Here is an 18718-nt window from a genome sequence, read left to right as displayed (position 1 = left end):
GGGTTCAGTTATGTCAGCATTAAAAGGGACTGATTAATGTCCAAAAGGGGTTCAGTTATGTCAGCTTTAAACGTGACTGATTAAAGTTCAAAAGGGGTTCGGTTATGTCAGCTTTAAACGGGACTGATTAAAGTTCAAAAGGGGTTCGGTTATGTCAGCTTTAAACGGGACTGATTAATGACCAAAAGGGGTTTGGTTATGTCAGCTTTAAATTTCCTATGACATAAAGTAAAAAGACTAGGTTTGCCAACAGTATCTGAATTCTTTTCTCTGTAAACAGGTACATGGTTTGTCCATGATTTTTATTGGTATACAGAAAAAAAAACTTATTCATGTCAATGAAACATGTTTCCCAATGTGTAGATATAGATGGACACAACATAAAGAATTGAAAAGTTTTTGACAGCTTACAAATTTTGTTAAATTAATATTTTTGGATTTACATATTCCTGTTCCGTATGATTACTTATAAGAAAAGTTTTTAAAGAAAACCAAAGTCCTAAAAGTTGTTTGACAATAATCATCAACTGAATGCTTCTACATGTCTTCATACATGTAGCATGTACCTGTATGTTAATTTGAATACTTCAATTTCAGATTTGATTTATTTTTACATATTGTATTAGATAAGTTATAATGCATACAGAAACCCTACATTATTCAAATTTTAAATGGATTGATAATTGAGCTAATTTTTTTGTTTTTTTTAATGGAATGTAACATTATCTCTTTCTTAGAAAAACTACTTATTTTTCATCTTAGTATCTACTTAATATTAGTATCATTATGTTTGAGATGTTATTTATGTTTTGTTTATCATTTATTTGTATAAATATATTTTGGTATGATACTACATGCCAATATTGTTTTTACAGTATTGAAATTTTGTGCAGTAAATTATGAGTAACTTGACAATAAAATAATGATCTGATCGACGTAATGCATTGGATGATCGACATTATTTTGTCATTTATAGCATTTCAATAATGACTTTGTAATTGTGATGTCACATACAACTGAAGACCAGAATTTAAATTGATCTGGAAGTGTACACAAATAATTAAAGCCATCAATTATGGTTCAGTTTGTACAAGATTATAGTGAGTCAGTGTAACCAGGAAAAGTTCAATGTATTCTCTGTGCATTGTCTTTCGATCTTGTGACATTAAAATGTTTTAATTTTATTGGTTCAAAAGATGGAAGGGTGATGTAGGAAATGTGCATAAAAAATAAGATTTGTCCTTAAATTCATGTCTTGTACTTTACGGCAGTTCATTTCTCAGAATTTTAGTATCAAAGATCATGTTTCCTTTCTAAAATAACGCTTATTTAGAAATAAAATGGTAATTTTCAAGAAATTACTGTGGTTTATTTCTTTGTGCACATCTTGTATTTTTAACCTAGTTTCTTTATAATAGTTGTTTAAACATTTCAAACTGACCTTAATATTTAAAAGTTATTTTTATATGTAGTTTATATCTTTTCTTTAAAGTAAGACATTGTTGTCTTTTGAAGTTAGAAATGGCAATATATCAAACCTTTATCATTGACCTCAACAAGTAACAATACATATGGTGACCTTTGCCTATCATAGTGTACGTTTTTATTTTCTGTTCAGGAGTGATGGTCCTTTACAACTTTTAGAACTGCAATTATTTTGAATACAGGGGTGTATCTAACCATCAGATCAACTGTCTTTATTTTAAATAATAATTTTAAAAAATGTTGGTAATCCTTTGACTAAAACTATAACAAATTAATTTTTGATGTGTACATTTTTTTTTTTAGTTTGACCTATTATTATTCTACAAATTGATTTTTTAAATTATTGACTTGCTTAAAATTATTTTGTAGATGTAGATATGCCACCATCAACACAAGAAGAAAGTAGAAAGAGAAAGAGTAGATCTTGACAGAGCTGATAAATAATATATAATTCTAGTCACTGACATTGAATTACCTTAGACTGAACATAGTGTATTCCTTCACAAGTATTGTTTTAAACAGTACATGTACTAGTCTTTGTGAGAGTTTGGCTAAAATTTCTAAAATGGTACATGTTTGTGAAACCTACCACTTAAGCAATTTATTTTCTTTTTATTGTCAGATTGATTAGTATTGATCTCTACATCTTCAGGAAATGAAAGAAAAAAACAATATAAATTTTCAAAATTGACTTTTTTTTTTAAAATAGTTATCAGTCTTGAATTCACATTTTGAGGGTTTATATATATTTTTTTTTATGCTAAAAAGAGGATCTTCATCTGAACTATTGTTGTTAATTTTCTTTTTTTTTTTTATAGAAATACAACAAAATGAGTCTGGAATATCTGGAATATTTAGTGATTCACATAACATCTCATTACTCTTTTAGTGTCCAGATTAAAACCATATTTTCCAAAAAGATATTTAAATCGGTTGAAATCTTTCTCACCATATTAAGCCCACTTTCTGATTCTTGCAAAGACAATATAAAATATTGTAAGAATTTTCAGATTTCAAAAACAATCAAAAAGGGTGAGTTAACAAATATATTCTGAGTTCACCACTAGCGCTGGCCACTTATCACAATCCATGTGAAATGACCGATTATGGAAATGGACTGAAACATGGACATGTACTTGATTAGAATTATCAATGTATTATCCCAAGCTGTGTTATGCATAAAGTATGTTAGTGGACTGAAACATAGATGCATACTTTAAATAACAATTGTATATTGTGTAAGTGCAAGATTCATTAAGCATAAAATATTTGAGAAAAAATAGATCTTTAACAGAGTGAAAGGGAGATGAAGAAGTGCAGATTTATAAGATGATATCAATCATATATAGTCTGAAAGGATATCTAAGTCAAACAAGATGTTTTATGTTATATTTAAAGTATTTTATTGTAATGAATAATGTTTTGATATTTTTTTTCTTCATTCAATCTGCTGCTTTGAAATTTTACATGACTCCCATTTTATAAGAACTAATTGCTCTGTCATACTGTTTTAACATTATTAATGAATAGGTCTAATTTTCTGCAGAGGTAGGCTTTTAATTTGTAGTTATTTTGAAAATGCTGACTCTGTTGGAATGTGAATTATTTTAAATGAAATCATGACAGACTTAAGTGCTTTACATTTTTATTTTATATTGATATCGCAGTTAAGAAATGGGTAATGAGATATACTCTCTAAAGACATGAGAGAGGCTAGGAATAACGAACTTCGTGGAGCCTTAATGTTCTGTGCTTCCATATTGTGAAAACTTTTGAAACAGTGAACAACTAATCAAGAATAACTTATAATTTTTATATGCCTGTCTTTGTAGACAGGACATATGGTATACAGGTGTCTTTCTGTCATACACATTGGCACACAATAACTCAAAAATGTTACCACCAATTTTTCAGAAACTTTAGTGAATTGTTTCTTTCTGTTGATGTGAGCTGTCTTTCCATATTTATAAATTTCTCTTTTTTTTCTGTTTTTGAGTTGTGGGACTTCATTTAAAAATGGGGTGATTTTATATTTTATGACTATAGCTCCAAAACTCTTGCAGCAATGTCAATGGATCTTTCTTGAATTGTTCATTTATATTAATGTAAGCCCCACTTCTCCCTTTCAATTTTTGTAAATCTCTTGTTTAAGGAGTTATACATATGTTAATGAAAAGGTGGGTCCTATAATTGCTCAATAACTTAAAAACCATATAAGCAATTTTTGTTCAACTTCAATGAATTTTTTTTGGTTGTTTTGTTTTTTGTTCGTTTTTTTTTTTTTTTGCTTTTTTTTTGCATAATTTAAGCTTGTTTTTATTTTCTTATATTTGGTGTCGAGTATTTAATCACAGTCAAATCTGACCTGTATAAATATATTTGTCCCATCTGTTCAAGGGTTGACCTCTACAAGCATATCTAGCTGCGCTCTGCAAAGCATTATAGGTTACAGACCACCAATTCAACCAATGAGCATTCGGAACGTACGCAAAAATAGTCCTACGCAGAAATTACGCCTGTTCCTCATAGTGCTGTGAAAAAAGTTCTCATCTTATTTTAAAAATTTAAACAGTTTCTGAAAGGAAAAACATTTCTGTACATTTTATAGGTGCATTTTGCTTCTTGTGATGTGAAGCCTAATCTCCATAATGATTTTTAAATATACCCCTATCTTGTGAAAACACTGGGATTTCCCATGCTATTTATAGACCCTTCACTTCCGGTGACCAGTACTGCACTGCAAGTCTGCTAACCCCACATGCCATTCTGAGGATTGTGAGCTGACATATGTAGAATCATGCTGATATATAGTCATCTGCAGGTTAAAGTTAAGGTAAAGTCCAGAGAAGCCATTGAATATTGTGAAATTAGCATAGAAGCCTATGGGAAGTGGAATTAGTGGTTTTTAGCCTTAAATTTATGCAGACTGTACTTGCTGAAGATAAGTTTTCTTCATTTCCATTCTAGTTCAGGAGTGCAATGTTTGGTTGTTTTACAAATATTTTAATTTGTTGATTGTTGAATAACAATGATTGAATAAATAGTGAACTTTCTGTAAAAATGGGTCCAAATAAAAGGTTCATTGATTTGTTATATGGTTAGCATTTTGACTTATGTGTTTTAAGATTAAATATCTTTTCCATATTATTAGTCGTTTGTTTTTGAGATAATCTGAAGTCATTCCAATATATTGCACTGTTACATTATGACATGTATGGAAGTAATTAGGTAAGGCTTTTTTAAGGATACTCAACCTGTAATAGGGGTCCCACATTACTTATGTGAGTACTCTCTAGAATTGATATTTTACATGCATTAATTGCCTTATAAGGATGTGTATACTTAGTTTTTCTAGTAGTAAAGAAATTCTTAAGACTTCGATAATTTATTTTTTTTGTTTTTTGACAACAGCCCCAATTTTCCCCACAGTCCCAGAAAAGCCTGTAAATTTTAATATTAACAATTAAAATTTTTGCATTGTATAATGGTATGATGCTGTCGCTGACGGCAAGGGCAGCATCGGTTAACTTTTGTTTATACATGTATTCAATTACTTGAGATCCTATAGAAATTTTAACATATAGTTCCAAGGGAGCCCTTTAGTTTTTGGATATTTTTGCTTCAGTCTCGATCTTAGAAAAATAAGAGGAAAATAGATGTTGCTATTAAAAATGACAGAAATAGTTCACTATTATTTATCTAATTTTGATGAATCTGTTGTTAATTTGTTCTTTTCAAAATTCTGAATTAAGAGTTTACAAAAAAGACAGATCTTAAACAGTTTTGGAGTTATAGGGGTCAAAATTGGGTCACATCCAAAAATTAGATTTTTTACAACCCCAAAAAATTGAAGTTGTAATAATGGTAAGGCATTGTGGGCATCTATGTTGTCGTCTGTAAATATTTGAATATGGATAAAAATGGGCTGCATCCCAATAAACGGACTATTTGGTTTTGGTCCTATTTCGATTTTTTTTCTTTGATTAGATTCCTTATGAAAATCCTTGCTCTCGTTAAATAGATATATCTGATATTTTTTTTAGTTATAAGAGGCTAAAGTGGGCAATCCAAAAAGTTATTTTTTTTAAATTTGGTACGATTTTTAAATGTTTTTTAATAGTCCATATGAAAATCCCAACTTGCATTTTTCAATCAGATTTCAAATATCTCTTACGGGTTTAGGGGTCATCTAATGCAAAGTTATTTGAAGAGCACCTTATGGTAGACTTCTTTTTTCACAAAATGTTGGGTGAAAGCAATAAGTTTTCTTAAGGCATTTTGACATCTAGACATTGATGACGAGAAGTTTTAATCACTTCTGTTTGAAAAGTAATAGTATTGACATTTTTTTCTATGTTATCTATTAAATAAACTTCTCCCTGTCAAAAACGAATAGGAGAAGTGAGCACAACCAAGGAGAAATTTTACTCATTTCTCCCTCTAGATTAAACCCTGAAATTATTGCAGTAGAAATGTGTGCATTATCTACTTCAGTTTACATTGGTCAATAACTTATTTTGGACCATTGTCATTTCTTATTTGGTCAGTAACCTTTTCTTTGGATTATCTTCATCGATACATTTGGACACTAACTTAATGGTTCTTTCGCCCCTCGTTTATAGGAGGAAATTAAGTGTCTTTCTACCTACCAATACCAAAATTACTTGGTATTCTAGCAGAATTTATATTGTAAGATCCTAAAATTGTCTCAATTTTTTGGTACATTTGGTGAAAAAGTACGACGTTCTTCCATGTTTTTTTAAGAGATCTATAATTAGATTTGATTACAAGTCTTTTTTTTTTCAATAAAAAAAATCTTCAGTCTCCATTGCTAAGTACATTCCCGTGTTCAATTGTAAGTTTATGATCATTCATTTTAAATGTGACTGGAACATTTATATAAAGAAGGTCATCTATCAAATCTAAGCCTTTTCACACCCAACATTACATAAATCATGCATGGATAACTCAAGGCTAAAAACCACTAATTCCACTTTCCATAGGCTTCTATGCTAATTTCACAATATTCAATGGCTTCTCTGGACTTTACCTTAACTTTAACCTGCAGAGGACTATATATCAGCATGATTCTACATATGTCAGCTCACAATCCTCAGAATGGCATGTGGGGTTAGCAGACTTGCAGTGCAGTACTGGTCACCGGAAGTGAAGGGTCTATAAATAGCATGGGAAATCCCAGTGTTTTCACAAGATAGGGGTATATTTAAAAATCATTATGGAGATTAGGCTTCACATCACAAGAAGCAAAATGCACCTATAAAATGTACAGAAATGTTTTTCCTTTCAGAAACTGTTTAAATTTTTAAAATAAGATGAGAACTTTTTTCACAGCACTATGAGGAACAGGGGTAATTTCTGCGTAGGACTATTTTTGCGTACGTTCCAAATGCTCATTGGTTGAATTGGTGGTCTGTAACCTCAATTAGATAACATTAGTGTTCGCATTATATGTGGCTCGAAAATGAGAGTATCGACATAGGCAATGACCTGAAACTTAAAAAGGTTCACACTCAACTAGGTCATCTGATTGTTTCCATTCAAGTAAGTGTTATTTAGATGAGCTGACTCACAAAACTATTAAAATGTCCGTTACAGCTAACACCCATTATAGAAATATTTCATTTCACTTCCTGGTCCTGTGTTCAATATGCATAATTGTTGATTCCAAATGTGTACATGTCTAGATTCCATTAAGTTCGTTAATTCATTACTTAAAATAGCAATTTTCAGAACATCGCCCCCAGTCATCTGAATCCCTGAAATTATTAGTTGTAACTCACTTCTGCATTAGGCATTTAGTGTTTGAAGTACAATTGTGTATGTATGAATTTCCCATGTACCAATCTATAACTTAAAAAGTGAGTGTTTCAGATGTGACATTTGCCTATTTTATATGCATACACCAATAAGAATGTTCATTTTACTTTGGGTTGATATTAAATATCGATTCTATCCCGTCCCGTAGGCGTAAAAATAGTACTAGGTCTATGTCCGTACCAACGGTTTTCTTAAGTTTCGACGAACGAGATATATAGTTGCTAAATCTTCTAAATCATCTTGATTTCGGGATCTGAAGCTATCAATTATCAGAAACACAACCAATCTTTAAATGACCAGAAAGGTGAAAAGTCTGAAATCAAATTTTGGGCTGATTGACTTTTTTGTTTATGATACCCACATTTACAGTAATTCACTTTTTCATCACAAAGATGTTTTTTTTTTCTTTAAGCTTTATATCTGGATATCCAGCAACCACATCGCAAATTTTTGCCTCTTGATATGTAATATTTTATACCTGATGACAGTATTCAAAATTACATTATTGACATTGGAATTACGCAGAAACAAAGTACATAATTACAACAGAGACCTATTATTATAGTTAATTGGTTGTATTGTGCGCCAAGTTGTCTTTCAAAACCGACCATATCTATCAGTGGTCATTATAATTTATAATATATAATAATATATATTGACAATATAAACCTTGAACGCAAACTTGCGGCTTTTGGTAAAAGCTGTATTCGTCAAGATTGTCCTTTCTGCTCTTATCTATATCAATTAAAATACTTTTTCGAGTGCTTTGTCATGCCTGTTGCGGTTGTTAAAAATATAACTGGTACCACGGTAATCTGTCCCATATAGGAACGCAATCAGACTTATTTGTTATAGAAATATGTTTTGTCGGGAACAACATACTACATATACAACCAGGGACTTCATATCATTCTAATGTACACTCCCTGATACAACCTTGTACTCAACGTCAATAAATTTCTGATAAAATTGTAATTACGGATTTCAAAAATATAAATTTTACGAATATCATAATTGTGAATGTATTATTTATTATTCCTGTCATACCGCGTCCGAAGAATAACGATAGGTTTTACTTTGTCAATTTCTTATTCCATTATATTTAGCCTAGAGGCATAACCAACCATGCATGACACTACGTTGAAAAGTGAACTCTTCAACGATCCTGTACAGAGTATATGAGGTATCTAAGTAGGCCCGAGGCTGGAGAACACCGTTGATACTTCTAATGCATAAACACTGCATGTAGGAAGTGGAATTGTCAGGAAAACATGTCGATATCGAGAGAATAGTGAAATAATTAAAAATATTTTGGGATTTATTAAACAACAACAAAAAAAAAAGAAATACCTTCTGTCGGACTAATATGGGGAGTTATTATGTTCTACAGTGTTTTATATATTTCATATTCAACCTCTGCTTGGCGCAATGGGATTTCACGGTAAGTGTGCTCATACGTTTGTTTCCATTGATATTTTAAATATAGATTTGACAAAAAGTTTAAATCATAGGTATTTATATTAGAAATATTTATAAAGTCTGTGGATCATTAGATTGGATATCCGTTGCAAATATCACAACATACATAGAAATTGATACAGAAAGTATCGCTAAAATTTGTGTTTTTTTCTTCTTATAGAACTCTCGAAATGAATTATTTATTATTTGTTATGCATAAAGCTAAAACATTAACTGTACGTGGTCGAAATCGTCAATATAGAATGGGTATTTTTATTTGGATGGATAAATCTTAACACGAACACTCATTGCCATGATATGAAATAAATAGGGGAAAAACTGTAAGACTATATACAACCAGGGTTTTTTGTATTACTATTAGTATTATAATGTCCCTGACTCAACGTAAAAATTACTTTCTCTTCCCTCTTATATAGCAGACGTGGGATGTATTAGAAAGAATTATTTGATTGCCAAAATGATTTTTAGATATTCAATAAAACATCTTTGATATACATGCAAACTGAAAGTACCCCAAGGGTTGACATTGACAAATTAGGAATTCCGTTTAATCCTACAACGTCAGGTTCATGTAATATCTTACAATTTTGTTTGGTTTCTCTACATTTATGGTTATAACAAGTTTCCCCTTGGTAGATGACTAAACCTAGAAAAACTTCCATCTCTGTGGTTTATTACGTTCAAATGTTTCGAATATCAATGGGAGTCAATCGTCGAAAATATATTCCAGTTGGTATTGGAATTACTAAGAATTTTTATTTATACTCGCACACCTTCAAAGCGATAAACTTAAAACATATAAGAATATTTAACACACTTATCTATTAATCAACTATTTCTTGTTAGACGAAATCAACATGTAATTCCAAAAAACCCTTACACATCCCTTACTGCCAGTGATTCATTCCTATATCCTTAATATAATAACTGTTTTTGTAATAAAAACCCCAAAAAAATATGCCCTACAAGTATAAGCAACACAATTATTAATAGCCTTGTCTCCAGTTTTTGTAGGTCAGGCATCAAGAAGTGCATATATCAAACTTAGAACTTCTCAAATGTTAATTAAAAAGTGTTAACCTTAAAATATAAAGTTGTCGTGTTACATAGAACATCCACAAGTTCTACTCAACCACAAACATATATAATTAAGGTTTCGATAGTTATTACACAATATTGATATGGACCTCACCGATTCGTTTTGTTTTCGGTCATGCAAAATTACAAAGTCAGCTATTTATTACTATTTTCTTCATCGTTTATTTTTAAAAAGTGCTTACTATTAATATTTGTGATATCTAAGTGGTAATGCATGCAGATTGTACTTCCTGAACAACAAAGGTGAAACGACATCTCCCTGACCCATACCTAGACAACAGGTTAATAGAAAATCGTGTAGGCAGGATATAAATACCGTTTTATTGTGGGAAAGATATAAATTTAATTGCCAAAAAACACCAGATACAATATTTATTCTTTTGTCTTGCATAACGTGTGTCAGATGTATTAAGTACCGATAATTATTGCAGATCCGTATGAAATAGTTCATAAAAGTATTTTAGTCGCTTAGTAGGAACAGGAGTTGTATATGTATTCCCTGTTGCACAATGAACGATGTTTGATTTGGACTACATAATTGTACCAGATTGAATTTAAAAAGTGATTTGGTCCAAATACACGATTGCCACCAACTTGTTGTAAAAAAAATTCGTATGGTTTTATTTTGTTTCTGTTCGTGAAACGCGACATTAAATCAAAAACTTACTATAAATGCCTTTTTTTATTTGTTTTTCTATTACCAGATCGTGACATTCTTGTCGATTTTTGCATGAAGTATCGATATTGAATAGAAGATTTTTTATGTGATTTAAAAAAAAAAATGCATACTTCTTATTTTATTGTATTATATTTTTCGTATTATTTTTGTCAGCTGATACAATTTGTATCATTACATTTCACCGCTACCCTTGTTTTAAGACAGTTTAATGACGCCAATTAAATGCAAATATGAATTTATAACATAACATCAAAACAGATAAGGTTACAAGTACATGTAAACATTTGTTAATCGAACAGCTCAATAGTTGTTCGATTGTATTCGACTACAATATCGTTAGTGTTTAATGTATGCTTGTTGAGTGAAAAGTGGTAAATTCAACAAGTTCCACTCCGAATGATTGACAAGCTATATCTCAATTGTCTCCTGTACCTTTTGCTTTTTGTCACTAACAAAGATTTATGCTTTATTCTGTCAGAATTGGGTCATTTTGAAGTAACCAGTGTCATCTTTCAATCCGACTACTTTGTTATAGGAAAATCTGGCTTCACTGAAGATCAATTTGGATAGATGATTCCAAGATTTGGACGTATATAAACTTAACTAGTACACACACATGTCTCCTTTACCCCCAAATACAAATATTGATTTGCAAAATTGTACCCATCTTCATATAAAAACAAGTACTATCTTTAAATAAGATAGCCGACGCAGTAAAATTTTGTTCTTTTTCTAAGTTTCTACATTTCTTTCAAGAAAATAACAGATGGCACGCAATGTCAAATTTTCGATTGTTTTTTTCGAACGCAATTTCAAATTTTCTGTACAGATTTTTTTTTTTCGAACGCCACTAAGTTGGCAGTATTTGTCCAATCGGGAAAGATAATTGCGATCAGGTGATTTGCGTTTCCATAGAAGAGCGCCCTTAAGGTCAAAGGGCAAAAAGCGAAACTATACCGACTGCATCGGAAAGTAGCATCATAGCGAGTAAGATGGTTTACTTCATGGTATAGAGTCTATCTCCCCTTGATTGATTGATCATTACCTGAGGATTAAGTGGATGTTTAAAATAACTTTAAGACAAAGATTGGTATACCTATGGAATAATAGAAACTTTATATCTCATACCGAGGGAAGTTAATCAGGTCCTGGTCATTTAATCATAGGAAAATTAACTCTATCCCACGAAGTTAGCTAATTTCTCGCTGTAAAAAGACCATTGAATAATATACCAATATATGCATTAACTTTCGGTCTACAAATAATTGATTAAACTTCGGTGATCGAAAATATATAAATGTACAATCGGGGTCGTATAAAAATATATGTTAATGACAAACATGTGAATTTATGGTACGTAAATGTGTTTATTAACCTTCTGTCTGTCTAATGGATTTGTGACTAACCAGATGACCTTAATGATTTAGATAGAATAAAAAACATTGAACATGACATTCATGAAAAAATAATCATTATATCATTTAGGTTTGATCTATCATGACAAGTTCATTTGGTTTTTTTACTCCTTGTTACATATTCCTGCAATGTATTCCAGTCACACAAGAACTCAGTGAATAAATACATGTGCACTTCAAGGTAACGCCTGAAAATAAAAGGATATATTGACAGTCGAAAACATTTGACATATTTAATACACTGCCAATAAACTATATGTCGTAATAATGATTTTTGTTTCATAATTTATCAATACATATAAAAAGTAAAACCCATATAGAACATCTAACGCCAACGCCAAATAATGTTGGTTTTTTTTTGTATTTTTAGAATGGCGTTAGTGAACTTTGGAAGCCGCTTCTTTCAGGTTAGTACATGTAAGTTAATTGGCAGGCATAGAACCTTGAAGGTAAATTACAGACACCAATGATCCCCATCCATTTATAGAGATCATATATATATATAGAGAGAGATATATGAGACCGTACTTGTTAGTAAAATAAACATGTCTCTGACAGGGTCTTATAGTTGCAAACTAAACATAGTTATTAAAATATAATTGTATTCAAGTCGTGAGAGTCTTCCATTTCAGTTGTCACTGACATAATTTATCTCGAGAAATTTTCTTAATTGCAGGTATTGGGACGGGACAAGATCTTCCTGTAGACTTTAACATAACGGGTGACCCGACCAAAGATCCGTCCATTGATTTACAATTGCTTACAGCTGATCGTATTTATAAGATGCAACTACAAAGATTAGAACATAATATTTTGCACGATGAGGTGCGATTGCTCACAGTCTCGGTCGATTCAACGGGCAAAACTGTCTTTGAAGAACAACTGAAACCAGTAAGATACCAGACTAACACATTTTAGCTCCACTGTAGATATGGTAACACGTTGTGTTACTTAAACGTGTTTGTCATTGTATAGTCCAGTAAACAATACAAAGAAAACGGATTGAACATTGTTTACGTTTCCATGAAGTATGAATTTTTCACCGAGCATGGTTTACTTTTATTATTCTTTTAAGAGTAGATCTTTAACGTAGTATTAGCATTTATATTGTACTCCACGGTATGTATAAATTCAAGCACAACTAGCAGGCTTGTAGTTTATCTTGTTGAAAATTGACCATGAAAAAAAATGTTTCAAAACCGCAACAGTAGTTGGAAAATGCAACACTAATAATGCTTTTTGTTTTTAGATTGACATTATTTCAAAGGCAAACAATATGAATTTTTACCACGATATCAACACTGGGACATTTGTCAATGTCAAAGCTCATCGAAAGGGAACCGTTGATAAGCCATCTACATTTATTGTAAGTAAGACGGACAAACATGATAACCTTGTCGCATCGGGTCAACATATTTAAATATATTATTACTTAACACCGAAATGACTACTTGAGTATGATATTTATTAAGTACAAGAAGGTTACTGCTTTTCTGTAAATAAAATTTGTCCTGCTATTTCCAGTAGGTTTGTAACAACCTGAGAAATAAATTATTTTAATATGATATCTGAATATTCTAACAAAATGTTCTTTGAAAGGAGTGTCTTATTAGTCTGCAAATAGCTTTCATATTGTTTTATTTGTTAGGAGGGTGTAATGTTTGATGAGCTTATGATCGCATCACCAATTGTTCAGAAAAGACACAAACGATCCACTAACACAGATAAACACATTGTATATAAGAAAGAAGAAACGCGGAAAGAAATGTTCAACTTCGATACAATGAAAGGTAGTTATTCTTTAATATGATTTTAAATAATTTTGAACATACAAGGAAATATGTCTAAGCCAAACCCGTTTCTGACTGATTCTAAATCATAGACAAATAAACAGTTGTCACCGGACATCTTATTCGGTATGAATAAAAACCGATATTTTTATAATGTTATTTCTTATTTAAAATTATTTTCACTAAAAAAAAACAAAAACAACAAAAACAATCAAAATCAAACAAAGTCAAAAAAAAAAACAAAAACAAAAACAAACAAAAAACAAACAAAAAAACAAAAAACAAAAACAAAAAAACAACATAATTTTAAATGAAGAAATTGACCATTTCAATTTGATTCAAACAGCGATTCTAACCATGGGAATACAGTTAAATCATAATAATTTCAAAAGGCTGATTTTGTCAAAAGACTTCATGTTACTTGGTCATTTATTTGCAAAAGAAAATCAAAATAGGAGCATGATTATATTGTACTAAATATATTGATTTTAACAGTACCTGACTTTGTTGATAAATTGGAAAGTCCCGAACCACCCGTCAATACGAGATATAAAAAAAGGCGTAAACGACAGATGGGAACTCCAAAAATTGAACCGGAACTGTTACTTTTTGTGGACTTTGCCCTTTTTAAAGATTTTGGAGGCGATTCAAATGAGCTGCTGGAATATTTACTTCATTTTTGGCATGCGGTAAGTTGTTTTCTTATTTTGTTTAAAATGTTTATGCAAATATGTACATTACCGCAGAAGTGCAAATGTTTTTTTTTTCGTTCAAATGCAATCTGCTTTTATTTCCGGTCTTTCCTTCCGTTTTTAAATGTTAATATATCTTGAAAGATTTTCTTCACCATTCCATAAACCATATATTTTCTGAAACACAACTTTTTTTCATAACTTTGTATTTCAGGTTAACTGGAAGTATCTTACAATTGCATTATCAGGAAAATGGCCGATTATCGACATCAAAATAAGAGAAATTGGCGTATTCAAAGAACCAAATGCACAACCTTTCATCGAATCAAGTAGAATGGGTCCTGGAAGTAAACTGTTTTCATTGTATGACGCAATGGATACTTTACAAAAATGGCTGGTGAAATATGAAAATGCGTTGCCTTTACATGACATCGCTTTCCTACAAACAGGGTAAATAACTTATCTGAAAAGAAACATATTTTCTGTATGAATGGAATCAATGATTGGTTGCCAGTACGAAGTTTGAAATTCTAATCACATAAAAAATGAGACATAGAAGTTAGTTACACAGGGGAAAAACGACAACAAAACTAAACTACACAAACTGAATATGAAGAGCAATGACGATCCTTTGGAAATCAGATTCGAGCTAGGTACTGGGTACATTGATAAGGCAGGCGTTCTCTGCTTTCATAGAAGCATTAGCTGTGTTTCCCATGTCATAACTGGTATTTAAATGAAAACAAAGGAACATGAATGGTTGCACTGATTGAACTGAAAAAATGAGAGTAATTACGCAAAGTCTTGTCGAATAATTAAGGTATTAAAGACAGTTTTCATTTAAAAATTATATATGGAATTATTTCTTTCTGTAAAATATTAATACCAATGCTCAAAAAAAAATGCCTACATGCTGTTTTAATTTGAGTCATATTAGATTACGGTAATGATTCTAAAATAGTGTATGCAGGAACGAATTAATTATTGTAGGGAAAATGCCTGTAGAAAAACACAGCATACTGATCCAATAGCACCCTGGGCACCAAGTATACTCAGTGCACTGAGACATCGGTTACCACTTAAAACAATAGAAACAATGGACGATGATGAATGTGTAAAGGGAACTGCAGGTATGTCATACTGAAATTAAAGTCCATAAAATTTGTACTCTACAGAAGGCATTTCTTAAACTTTAGTGTGCCCATGTTGTGTGAGTAACGAACTATAATCCAAATTTGGAAAAACTTATTTTCATGGGTATAATTTTTTTTTTTGGGGGGGGGATTTTCATTACCCGGTAAAACCACGAATTAAAATTTCCTACGTTATATAAAACTTTCATTTAAAACTCATGAAATCCATGGATTTAAAATTTCACAAACTAACGAATTATCAACAAACCACAAAAAATTATTACCAACGAAACTGAGTATTACAGTACTATTTACAGTAAGTTAAAAGTTTGAAAATTTATGGGTTTAAGTGTATGTGAAAAAAGACATATCTGTTTTATAAAAAACAGCAATGCTACAAATTTATTAGTAAGTTTCTTGGTATCTTTTTACAGGTGTTGCCTATGTAAGAGGGGCATGTCTGTCTGCACCATTCCTCAGAGGAAACGCATTTAACTTTGGTATCGGTGAAGCATCAACAAGTTTCAATGGAATAATTATTGCAGCCCACGAAGTTGGTCACTTGTAAGTTTATTGTGACTTTGTTAGACATAGTTGTGTAACTAGTTTTAGATGACAAAATCTAATATACTGCTTAACAAACCAAACATTTCTGGTGCTTGTAATGAAACTACAGTCAAATCTTAGTTTGTTCAAAATTAATTCACTAACTGAAACTGCTTTAGTTTAAAATAACTTATAAAATTAAGCTACATTCTGTACTTACAATGTTAACAAATGTATTTAAATTATTAACGAAACATTATTGATTCAGGTTAGGAGCCTATCATGATGGCGAAGCTGAAGCAAGGGCCTGTTCAACACAGTCTGGCTATATCATGAGTTATACAAGAGACGATTCATATAAATTCAGCAGATTTTCTCCATGTTCAATCAAAAGTTTTCAAAACTTTTTAAGGTAATTTAAAATTGAAAATTAAAACAACCAACGCTTAATCTCTTACAAGGAACTAAAGTGACAGAGATCGCAGCGATACATAATAATTCCAGAACAAAGCATTACCGACAATAGTGTCTAACCTTATGTCATGAATTTATCTGATTGCTGCCCTCGAGAAATAATTCATTACTGTGTGGATCAGGTATCATGTTCCGTATGTTTATACTTATATAGTACATTGTTGTTAAATGTCAACTTTAAACACATCATAAATTTCAATTTCACATTGGTAATGGCCCCCACCCACCTATTTATTTTTGTTTTGTTTTTTTGTTTTGTGCCGTATACTATAAGTAATTAACCTAAAAAATAAAACATGAAGAAGTGTCGTATTTATCAAAACGTTTTCACTTTGACAGAATGGAAAGAGCCAAATGTCTACTACAACGCTACAGCAGAGAATCATTACAATTCCCAACTACATTTCCCGGAAAGTTTATGACCTTGCAAGAACAATGTCGGCGATTTACAGGAGGACCCCCTTGTGAAGTAAGTTTGGCAAATTCCACAATCTTGTGCCCTTTCACAGATTGTTCATTTTGGCTATATGTATTTGAGCACCACATTGAAAATTGAATTTTAACAAATATTACTAAACATTGATTTAAATATAAAGTAAAATTTCCACTGCACCCTGCAATTTTTATCCCAGCTTGGTCCCCAATTCAACATAAAGAACAAAAGCGAGATATTTCTTAAAAATTCAATTTATTCAGGGAAATTATTTTGGTCTTATATGCTTTGACGCATCGTTTTGTAGAAAGGTCCAACTCAGTGTGAACATCTATGCTGCGATGATAGAAATGGGGAATGGAGATACACCAGATCAGAACCAGCTGTAGATGGCACAACATGTGGATCTTCCATGGTAAATAAAAATCAAAGTAAAAACGAAATCCGAATATCACTTCTTTTTTAAGTCAAAGCAGAAATTTCTATCAAATGATCTTATAAACTTCGATAAACTATCATTAAATAACTACCTCACGTAATCATTTGTCATAAGGAAGGATAATTCTCCATTCAGGATAAGTTATTATTTCGCACTTACCACTGATTGATTGTTTATTTCAGGTATGTCTCAATGGGCAGTGTGTACCTCTTTCTACCATAGGGCGGAAATAAGTAGTAAGTCATTAGTAATGATTCATTGCTTTGTAGACAAGTTTTCATTATGCACAGGGAATTTTAAAGTTTTTTCCCCCAAAAAATAAACAATATTTGCAAAATGTATTACTGACCTGAATAAATAAACATTTAACGATCTTTTAAATGATTTATGTGATGTGATTAAGACATTAGTAATTTATCTGTTGTTCCTATCATCAGTGATGTACTGAGCAGCAGAGCAGAAAAAGCTTGTCTGTAAAAGTGACACACACCACTGAAATTCAACTGTCGAAAGACAGCTTTGACTTACAAATACATACAATTTCCAATTGCAAGATGAAGTTCTACAAAAGTATATTTCATTGCAGAATCCGTAATAGAAACTATATGAAGACAATCATCTGTCTCATTACTGAAGTTCAATTACTGAGACAATCATCAGGTTATGTGATGGTTGGGACATGTTAACAGAGCCGGGGTGAACGGGAAATGTAGAGATCCCGGATAGGATCTCATAATTATAGTGTTAAAACTGAAATCCAGATGTTATATTGTGATGACATTGGGCTACAATGTGTTCTTTAAGTAATGACAATGTTGTTTATCCTTTGTTTTATTGTTACACTTTGTCTTCAGTCATGAAATGACACTTTTTAGCTGTGCATAGCTAAAACAGTTGTTTTCCATCACCTAGAAAACGGACGCTAACATTTACTTTATTAATCATTTTGAATGCATCGAAAATCAATAAGATTTTTGTGCACTATGGCTTTGTTTTAACCACAGTTTTGAATTTACAATGTTGTAAAATAATACTACAGCAGCATTTGTAAGCTCCAAGGAAAGCTGCGTTTTTTTTCTTTTTATTCATGACAATACAGGTATAATTTCAAAACACTAGCTATGCACAGATCCGTCTTATAATCTTATCAAAATGCATTTATTTATGAAATGAATGTTCATCATTTGTTATGAGATTTTTAATAAATTTAAAAATAC

General features: G+C 31.3%; 2 protein-coding genes across 3 annotated transcripts in view; both read left to right on the top strand.

Moving 5' to 3' along the window:
- Positions 1-8670, top strand: part of LOC148629822 (non-structural maintenance of chromosomes element 1 homolog) — a 25952-nt gene extending 17282 nt beyond the window's left edge. The window contains exons 8-9 of the mRNA XM_088557796.1: positions 1855-7047; positions 8430-8670. Coding sequence (XP_088413922.1) covers positions 1855-1913 — 59 coding nt within the window. The 3' untranslated portion in view covers positions 1914-7047; positions 8430-8670. The remainder of the gene's footprint in view (positions 1-1854; positions 7048-8429) is intronic.
- Positions 8647-18718, top strand: LOC148629821 (A disintegrin and metalloproteinase with thrombospondin motifs like). Of its 2 annotated transcripts, none has more exons than XM_088557773.1 (14): positions 8647-8764; positions 12365-12401; positions 12671-12885; positions 13244-13360; positions 13643-13784; positions 14280-14473; positions 14691-14926; positions 15467-15606; positions 16044-16173; positions 16424-16567; positions 16969-17098; positions 17370-17477; positions 17684-17737; positions 18088-18718. In XM_088557773.1, exons 1-13 carry the CDS (start codon positions 8690-8692, stop codon positions 17732-17734), a joined length of 1719 nt encoding a protein of 572 aa, XP_088413899.1. In that variant the 5' UTR covers positions 8647-8689; the 3' UTR covers positions 17735-17737; positions 18088-18718. The 2 variants fall into 2 exon arrangements, with proteins under 2 accessions (XP_088413899.1, XP_088413908.1); XM_088557782.1 differs by lacking the exon at positions 8647-8764 and adding an exon at positions 8821-11168.

Source organism: Perna viridis, chromosome 1, assembly GCF_037379345.1.
Source record: "Perna viridis isolate PV_CMFRI_1.1 ecotype Kerala chromosome 1, ASM3737934v1, whole genome shotgun sequence".
In the NCBI taxonomy this organism is placed as follows: Eukaryota; Metazoa; Mollusca; class Bivalvia; order Mytilida; family Mytilidae; genus Perna; species Perna viridis.
The sequence above is the reverse complement of the archived record's forward strand: the minus strand, read 5'-3'. Positions and strand labels throughout refer to the sequence as shown.

Excerpts from the sequence above, each read along its gene's own strand:
- LOC148629821 (XM_088557773.1), top strand. The coding sequence starts at position 8,690 with ATGGGGAGTTATTATGTTCTACAGTGTTTTATATATTTCATATTCAAC. Across the intron at positions 13,785-14,279 it reads CAACTTCGATACAATGAAAG|TACCTGACTTTGTTGATAAA; the intron begins GTAGTTATTCTT and ends TGATTTTAACAG. Across the intron at positions 17,099-17,369 it reads CAGGAGGACCCCCTTGTGAA|AAAGGTCCAACTCAGTGTGA; the intron begins GTAAGTTTGGCA and ends ATCGTTTTGTAG.